At 48.7% G+C, this 8,842-nt stretch overlaps 1 protein-coding gene across 1 annotated transcript; it reads left to right on the plus strand.

Moving 5' to 3' along the window:
* Window positions 1–6,153: 6,153 nt before the first annotated feature.
* On the plus strand, window positions 6,154–8,113 carry ohgt (E3 ubiquitin ligase component cereblon). The gene has a single exon (XM_077662659.1). The coding sequence runs from the start codon at window positions 6,296–6,298 to the stop codon at window positions 7,511–7,513; it is 1,218 nt and encodes a 405-aa protein (XP_077518785.1). The 5' UTR covers window positions 6,154–6,295; the 3' UTR covers window positions 7,514–8,113.
* Window positions 8,114–8,842: the final 729 nt, after the last annotated feature.

The following is an 8,842-nucleotide window of genomic DNA, read 5'->3' on the forward strand; positions in this document are numbered from 1 at the left end:
ACGAACCTGATAGCAGTTCATCAATGGCGGCAACCATCCGTATTCTCTGCTCCATCGCATGAGACTGCGCGCAGACGCGACCAACACAGCTCCTGCAGTTCCACTGCCAGATCTCAATTTGTTGGCGAGAAGCCATGTTCGTCAGATTTTTTTTTTTTTTGGGGGGGGGGGGGGGTCACAGTGCAGCACCGCGGGGGAGATTGCCTCCTTTATGACCTTGACAACATTTGATAACTGCTGTATCCAGGCGGCGACCTGGAGTTTGAACGAATTGAATTCGCTAGTCATACAGTCTATGCGACCTGTTATGGTGTTCGCACAGCACACACGCGCCTTAGCGTTCCGCCTACATAGAAACGCGGCCGCCGCGGTTGGGTTCGAACCCTGATACTCCGGATCTGTCACCACCACGGCGGCTTTTCTTAGAGTGAATAACTGCTAATCGATAACCAGTAGTTGCGGCGTACATCTAAAGGATACTAACCATTTTCCGCTTACAACCGAAACTGAAAATTTGGATACGGAGTACTTTCACGGATTTTATTAGTTTTTTTTGTTTCATCCGCACTATGTAAATTTTAATAATTTTCCATCGCTCTTCTAAAGAATTGGTGTACTGGCCCTGTAAAGCCTATTTCGCTGTTTGCCTAGGCCACCAACATCGTTTCATATTAAGCCGCCGTGGTGGCTCATTGGTTATGGCACTCGGCTGCTGAAATAAAAATGCCACAAGATGAGAGGTCCGCACATTTCGTGAAAATTAAAGTTTTCACAGAAGCTAAGCATATTACTGCTCACATCACTATTCACGCATACAATGCCGGCAGTGGCAAATGAAAGGGAATAGTCCCCTTCCTGCATTGCCATGCCGCTTCATGCATTGCGACGCTAGCAGGTTTGTGAGAATCGGCCGATGCCATTGGCTGAAAGGGAGTAATTTGTCGGTTATACCGCCTCTGAAGAGGTGGATCCCGTTGCGAACTTCTACTTATTGATAAACTCGAAACTGCCTGGCAACCAAATTTGTTAAATATATTATAATCAGGGAGCTGAATTAACAGCTAAAAGGAGGCATAAAAAAGACCATAAAACAATAGCGACATACGGAAACAGCTTTTATTTTCCGCGTCCAGATGGCGCAACCAATGATACAGAGAGAGAGAGAGAGAGAAAGAAGGTTTAGGTTTATGTGGGTTTAACGTCCCAAAGCGACTCAGGGTATGATCGACGCCGTAGTGAAGGGCTCCGGAAATTTCGACCACCTAGGGTTCTTTAACGTGCACTGACATCTCACAGTACACGGGCCTCTAGAATTTCGCCTCCATCGAAATTCGACCGCCGCGGCCGGGATCGAACCCGCGCCTTTCGGGTCAGCAGCCGAGCACCATAACCACATAGCCACCGCGGCGGCCAGAGAGAGAGAGAAAGGCGAACGGAAAGGCAGGGAGGTAACCAATGATAATCACCGTTAATAGTTAAGGCGGTAAAAAAAAAACACCTCTGTATTTAGCCTTCCTGGACATAAGCGGTACATGCGAGAACGTGAACAGGGGACTCCCGTGGAATATATTAAATGATGAAGGTATCGGTCATGAGATAATTGATTTTCTACAGGAAATATACCGATAAAATAAAGGTCTATTGGAATGGATTAAAAGTACGACAACTGTCGAGGTACACAAAGGATTAAGGTAAGGTTGTCTCTTTCACCGCTGCTGTTCATGCTTTGTAAGATATGGAAAGAATGCTATAAGGAAACAATCTAGGCTATAATCTGTCGTACAAATTAGGCAGATAGATTGTTGGGCAACGACTACCGGTTTTATTGTACGCGGACGATATTGGAGTCTTATAGCAGATAGCCAGGAAAATTTGCAAACTCTGTTTAATATCTGTGCAGACAAAGGATACACTCTAGGTTTCTGTTTTAGTGAAACTAAGTCAAGAGCGATGATTTTGAACGATACAACTGATCAGGTGCTTACAATACAAGGACATGACATGCCCCGAGTGGCCGAATACGGAAATCTCGGGGCATGGGTAAACGCACGGCAGATGTGCAGTCGCGATCAATTTGAAGGTGATCGCTCGAGTTTGCGTCTGAAACAAGGAGCAGCTCCACGGTACGTCACCTTCCGTGGCGAGAAAAACATCAACGTCGTTTGGAAGTTTATCGTGCGAGCATCAACCTATGCTACAAATAGTCGCCTTGCGTGGAATTTTTTGTTTTATCTTTCACGAATGAAATTACGCTTGCTACCTTTGCCCTGAGGCTCTTCCGCAAAGAGCGGGCATTCGTCGCAGTAATGGTGTCAGAGTTCACATGTTCCTTAATTATTCCTTTGCACAGCACACTGCCGCATCTATTAGCTGTGCGCAGTCAACGCACGTGAAGCTTCCCAGGTGTTCGAAACTTTTTACTCAGAAGCAATGCATGGGTCATCGACAGAAAATTGGCGCGACGGCGTCGGCGTCCAGAAATAAGCGGCACCGAAAACCGTCCAGGCCCCAGGGTAGTATGCAGTAGGAATGCAAAGGTGGTTTTTCTATATCCTGCTGCTTAAGTGGGCTCCAATACTTTGCTCTAAGGGATAACTGCACATCCGAATTTTCGTTAGCAAAATAGTTAATGGAGAAAAACAAAGAAAGTGAAGGCGCGGTCTATGTCACTCATGTTAGTGGGGTTCCTGAACGTTTCGATGGGTGGGGTGAAAGTTGGGATGACGTTAACTGAGTACTCACTATCGGGATTGATTAATCGAACCAATACTCCCTTTTGTACCCCTGTCCCACAGCCCGGTCCAGGTATCCTCGAAAACGAGGGCGGCATTTACTACACATTCTTACCTTCGTTTCTACTCTTTGCCTGCAGTCGCAAAAGTTGCTATTAAAGAGTCAATAAGAATTACGCATAACAGTTTATTTTTATTCACTGCAAAAGAAAAAAATTCGCAGCATGCTGCACTTCTCCATAACATATGCAGCATAGGTTTGTCGACACTGCCTGTTCCAGAAACGTATCGACTTGCCTTCAACACTTCATAGGGTGTCTTCCTTTCTTTTGGGCCTCTTCGGTTCTTCCGGGCAATGATGCGTAGAGTGACTCCACAATAGCCGAGTCTCCACGAATGCGATTGCATTCAGTTTATACTGCTTGCCACAATATTTCTGGGCCCCCTGTGTCCGGATGCACTCAAGCCAGATTAGCTTTCATAATGACCCGAATGTTCTCAATTATGCGCAGGTCCGGAATCCGGGATGGTCACTCCAGCTGTGCGATGCCACTGCTCTTCAGATACTCCTGCTCTACAGAGGCAGTGTGTGCGGGGCACCCGTCATGCTGGAAATAAAAGCAGCCATCTGGAGAGGGTCCATTAATTGTATATGGAAGAAGAATGCTGTCGCAAACTTTTTTGTAAGCTTCAGCTGTCAGCCTTCCAGGGATGCGGTACAGCGGGCCAAGACCTGCGTAGCTTATGGCACCCCACACGTTTACGGAGGCGCGTCCGCTGGCAGAAAAATTCAAGACGTTGTTTTCGTCATAACTGCCGGAAAAGAATAAGATAAAGTCGATTTTTAAGTGCGCATAAGCATGCGTACGCCTATCTTAGCAGCAGCACGCGGCGGCGCGATTTCGTGTCGGACCATACTGGGCACGCGTCAAAATGACGCGCGCGTCACACTATCCGCGCGTCAATCGCGCCTGAAATCGCGCCATGCGGTTCCACCTTAAGAAGGGGCTTCCTTGCGGCTGCACGACTCTTCAGTCCAGCTTCATTTAGTCGCCTTCGAATAGCGGGCAGACTGACGTCAACGTGGAGCTGCTAGGCAATTTTTTTTTCGCACATCGCACTGTACACGGGCCTCCAGAATTTCGCCTCCATCGAAATTAGACCGCCGCGGCCGGGATCGAACCCGCACCTTTTGGGCCGGCAACCGAGCGCCATAACCACTCAGCCACCGCGGCGGCCCAGAGGTATTTGGAAATGAACAATCGTTCCGGGACTTACTTTCGGGAATGCGGTTCTGTGCTTAAGGGCAGAAGTTCAGTCGAGGTTAGAAGTAAATCGGAGAACTGTTGGAAGATTAGCACTAGGTGCCCACGGGAAAACAACAAACGAGGCAGTACAATGGGATATGGGCTGGGCATCGTTCGGAGCACGGGGCGCTCAGAATAAAACATATTGAAAACGCTTGAGGAAACTGGACGATAACAGGTGGGCAGCTAAGGTATTTAATCATCTATACAGAAAGAGCGTCGAGATTTCTTATTTGGTTTAACTACTGTTGGGTTGAAAATGTGGATTCTGGCTCGGAATCGGCAGCTGCGCCACGACGCTCTCCACCCACCGCGGTGGCTCAGTGGTTAGGCGCTCGGCTACTTATCCGGAGTACCCGGGTTCGAACCCGACCGCGCGGCCGCGTTTCGATGAAGGCGAAAAACGCGAAAGGCGCCCGTGTGCTGTGCGATGTCAGTACACGTTAAAGATCCCCACGTGGTCGAAATTCTCCGCTACGGCACCTCTTTCCCTCTTTCGTCTCTCAGTCCCTCCTTTACCCCTCCCCTTACGGCGCGGTTCAGGTGTCCGCCGAAATGTGAGGCAGATGCTGTGCCATTTCCTTTACCCCAAAACCAGTTTTTTTTTTAATTTCACGAGGCGCTCGTCTGCGCGCAGATGAAATTATGTTAATAGTACATTTTTCATTTCTTTAATAAATTTACACGAGTTTTATGCCGGTACGGAACTTCTACAGCATTTGTTCGGAGCTTGCCACGAGAAGCGTCGTATTGTTATGGCTGAAGCCACATTTTATCATGTGAAGCCACATTGCTGTCATCTCTCCAGGTAGGATGAAGTGCAGCGCCGCCAGCTTTCCCTCTCGGTGTACTCTAGGTAATATAAGAAACTCTATGGGCAGGGGTCCTTGTCTGCGCTGTCGTCCGCTACGTTGGCGGTTCGCTTATCGCTTGCGCGGTTCGCTTAGTTTGAGAACTGCCTTCCATGTAGAGATATTTAGGCTGTCAAGTTTGAATGACTTTATTTGCGAGTAACGTAGCACACGCGGTAGCATTTCCGACAAGACAAGGAGCCTGTCCGATCCGGTGAAACAGTCAGTTAATTGAGCGGCTGCAAATTGTGAAGGTGCGTCCGGCGTCACAACACGCATTTATCGTGACATTTTCAGAAAATATGAGCATCGAAATGGCGCTGCATGCTCTTCTTAAAAGTACTCGCCAGCTATTAACAAACATCAGCCTTTACGCATGCGCTGACAAAAGGAAAAATAATTTTGTAAAAGGTTGTTTGCATCTATCCCTATGAGCCGCGCTCCTAAACCGTACCCTGAACCGTGGGTTTCTCCTGCACGCACATAGTGGGGTCCTTTGAAATAATGCTCCATAGTTTCACGTTTCGTTGTGGGATGTAAGTACTACGCTACCGCCACGAGGCGTCAGCAGCTACACCGCATATTGCTTATAAGCAAATGGGTGAACGAACCACTTATAGTTTTTCGCAACACGTTGCCCACCTCACCACTGTAGGTCACATAGGTAACTTGACACCTAGACGCCCCCCAACCCCCTTCCAACACACACACGAGCGAAAAAAAAAACGAAAGAAGTGTTCAAATAGGAACAAAAACGAAATTTTAATCCTGGATGAGCCTGGGCACACGCTTTACTTCCAGTTCTTTAAACTTCTGTTCTTGAAAGATGGCAACCACACTAGGATTAGAAAGCTACTGGCGGGTTTCATGGGCTTACTAACCGACTTCGAATTGTTAGCACTTTCATGGTCTCTGCTGTTACTTGTTGGTTCTAAATCCGAATTTTCTACTCATACAATTAGACCAGTATATTCCACAGCATCTTCACACCAAGAAAGGCGGCGTACGCGTGCTGCTTTGAGCAAGAGCGTCCTGCCAGTTTCGCCCGTACGAGGATTTCTCGCAGGTGCTCATTTTCTGTTAACGCCAAATTTTTCATTGTTTTCTCCTACAGCGTGAGCAACGATCTCTTTCCGGGGCACTGAAGGCATCGCCCTTGCAGCCGCTGCGGCGAGTTCTAGCAGACGACAGAGCACTTCGGCCTCGAACCGGAAAACGCGGAGCGGCCGCGGCGGCCGCGCCATCTGTGGAGCGACAAAGAAAGCCCCAACTCTCGCTTCCAGCGTGCCTGGCCATAACAACAAATATGGCGCTGCTCGTGTTCTAAAAATGAAGTGAAGCACTGCGCACACGCGTTCTTGCGACGTTAAACAGAAGGTTTGTACTGTGTTGAGGTGGCCAACCGATGGCGGATGATATAATACACCTCGTTCCGAGGGCAGACGACGCTGACGAGGAGGAGGACTCGGCGTCCGCTTCCGCGATGGACGTCTCGTACGACACCTCCCTGCCAGCGCAGCACACATACCTTGGTAATGACATGGAGGATCTCACCGGTAGGACGGTCTTCGAGGAGGACAGCCTGCAGACGATACCGGTACTGACATCCCATGACGTCATACTGGTACCGGGCCAGATCTTACCGCTACAAATATTTCGCCCCCTGGAGATATCCATGATGCACAGAATTATAGAAAACGACCGGACATTCGGCATTGTAGGCGAAAGCGCGAACAGCGCGTCTCCCCAACCGCTCGGCACTACTGCTGAAATACGCTCTTATAAAGAAGAGGTCGACGAATTGTCCGGTGTGGGAACCCTCTTGGTGAAGGCGGAAGGCCGCCAGAGGTTTCGTATAATCAGCTCCCGCACGAGAAGCGACGGAATTTTGATGGCCAGCATCAAAATACTCCCCGACAAGCCAACTGTTGACGTCGGCGAAGTCGCCCGACTTCCGAGCCTGGCAAGGTTCCGTGAGCGCACCGTTACCCGGCTCGCCCCGAGTGGGCGCCACAGGGACCCGTACGGCTTCGCCCACATGACAGTTTGGCCTTCCTGGGTGTACCGCCAGTACGACGCGAATCTGCTGGTGTCCAAGATAGAGGCTGAATTGCGCGACTGGACTGAGAATTTCGCCACGCTCAGCCTGCCGAGGGATCCATGTCGCTTTTCCTACTGGGTCGCGAGCAGCCTCCTCCTGGACGACAAACTCCGGCTCGAGATGCTGTCTTACAACAACACTGTTCAGAGGCTACGCTGTGAACTGTCTGTTCTTCGTGACTGTCGTGTGCTCACGTGCAAGGAATGCAGCCAGAAGATGGCTGACCGGAGCGATGTGTTCAGCATGTCACAGAGCGGACCGCAGGGTGCCTATGTAAACCCTCACGGGTATGTGCATGAGATGATAACAGTGCGCAAAGCCACTGGCGTATACCTGAATGGTCGCCCGAGCACGCTTTACAGCTGGTTTCCTGGCTATGCATGGACGATTCTGCAGTGCAGTGGCTGTCATTGCCATGTCGGGTGGAGGTTCACTGCTTCCAACAAGGCCCTGCTTCCAAAGAAGTTTTGGGGATTGTGCAGAGCTGCAATACGGCCTGCTCTACAGACTGAAGGGCGTTGATCTCATGAGTACTGTGGTCGCTTCTTCCTAACTAAAACATCAGTGAGCCTAGTCTCAACCTTCCTTGAACCTAATTGTAGGTATATTTCCTCCTGCCTAGGGAGCCAAAAACATTACAGAGAGCACGCAGTAATCTGCAGTCCAACATTCAAAGGCTATTTCTACTGTTAAACCAAGCCCTAGCCATGCCAAGAATGCGTGATGCTTAAACATGGGAAATAGCTTCTTGGTGTCAAAGCTGTAAGATTCTGTGATGTACTTTAAAGGTGTAGCTTGCTACTTGGAGCCAAAGGCCACCCTGCTAAACCTCACTTGGTAAAAAGCTTATGTCGAGAAGCTGAAATTAAGAGGAATGGTTTTATGTTGTAACACTTGCACAACTCTCAGAACATAATGCAAACTGAACAAAACACGTCACGTTTCTGTTGCAAGCATCGAAATTCGCATTCGCGCTATCATTATGGTGGTCGGAATAAACAAAGTATTTATTCTTTTTTTGTCAGTGATGCAACTGTTGTGATTGCAATCTTTTTCTAAATATGTTTTTGTTATGACATTGCGTTCCATGTACGTTTTGAAATATACCTATCAAAATTTTAATGTGGTACATTACTTTGGCTTGTTGTCAGATTTAATATTCTTACATAAAACAGAAAATATGCACTGAATTGCTTATATTAACATGTGTTGTACTTTTGGTTAGAAGTGCTAGAGGGGGTACTTAGCTCACGTCACGGGCAGCATTTTTTTTTCTCTTGCTCGTACCTTCAGCGGAACGGGCAGTACTAAGCACATCAGATGCGCACAACCTTTTGCCATGCGGCACTGTGGCATCAGTGAATGCTCCCATTGGCTCTTTCTGTTGCCAACTATCTTTTAGTTATCACTTGTAGGTGGACAGTAACATTTTACGACCTGCCTTCTAACTAGAGGTGTATTTTTTAATACAGTATTCAGAAGGAGTTGCAGTATGCTGAACAGAACCATGCACTTTCAGCAGGCAAAAGCATACAAGCCATTGCAGAGGCATCATGAAGGCTGGCAGCATTGGGTGCAGTGGCCTGGCATGTCGCCCCTTCATACACCTGTGCACCATTTCCTGTGTCCTCGTGCTGCAGCCCAGGCCGCCGTGGTGGTTCAGTGGTTATGGCACTCGGCTGCTGACCCCAAAGACGCGGGTTCGATACCGGCCGCGGCGGCTGAATTTCGATGGAGGCAAAATTCTAGAGCCCCGTGTACTGTGCGATGTTGGTGCACGTTAAAGAACCCCAGGTGGTCAAAATTTTCGGAGCCCTTCACTACGGCATCCCTCATAGCCTGAGTGGTTTT

The sequence above is a fragment of the Amblyomma americanum genome, chromosome 4 (genome assembly GCF_052857255.1).
Source record: "Amblyomma americanum isolate KBUSLIRL-KWMA chromosome 4, ASM5285725v1, whole genome shotgun sequence".
Taxonomy (NCBI): Eukaryota; Metazoa; Arthropoda; class Arachnida; order Ixodida; family Ixodidae; genus Amblyomma; species Amblyomma americanum.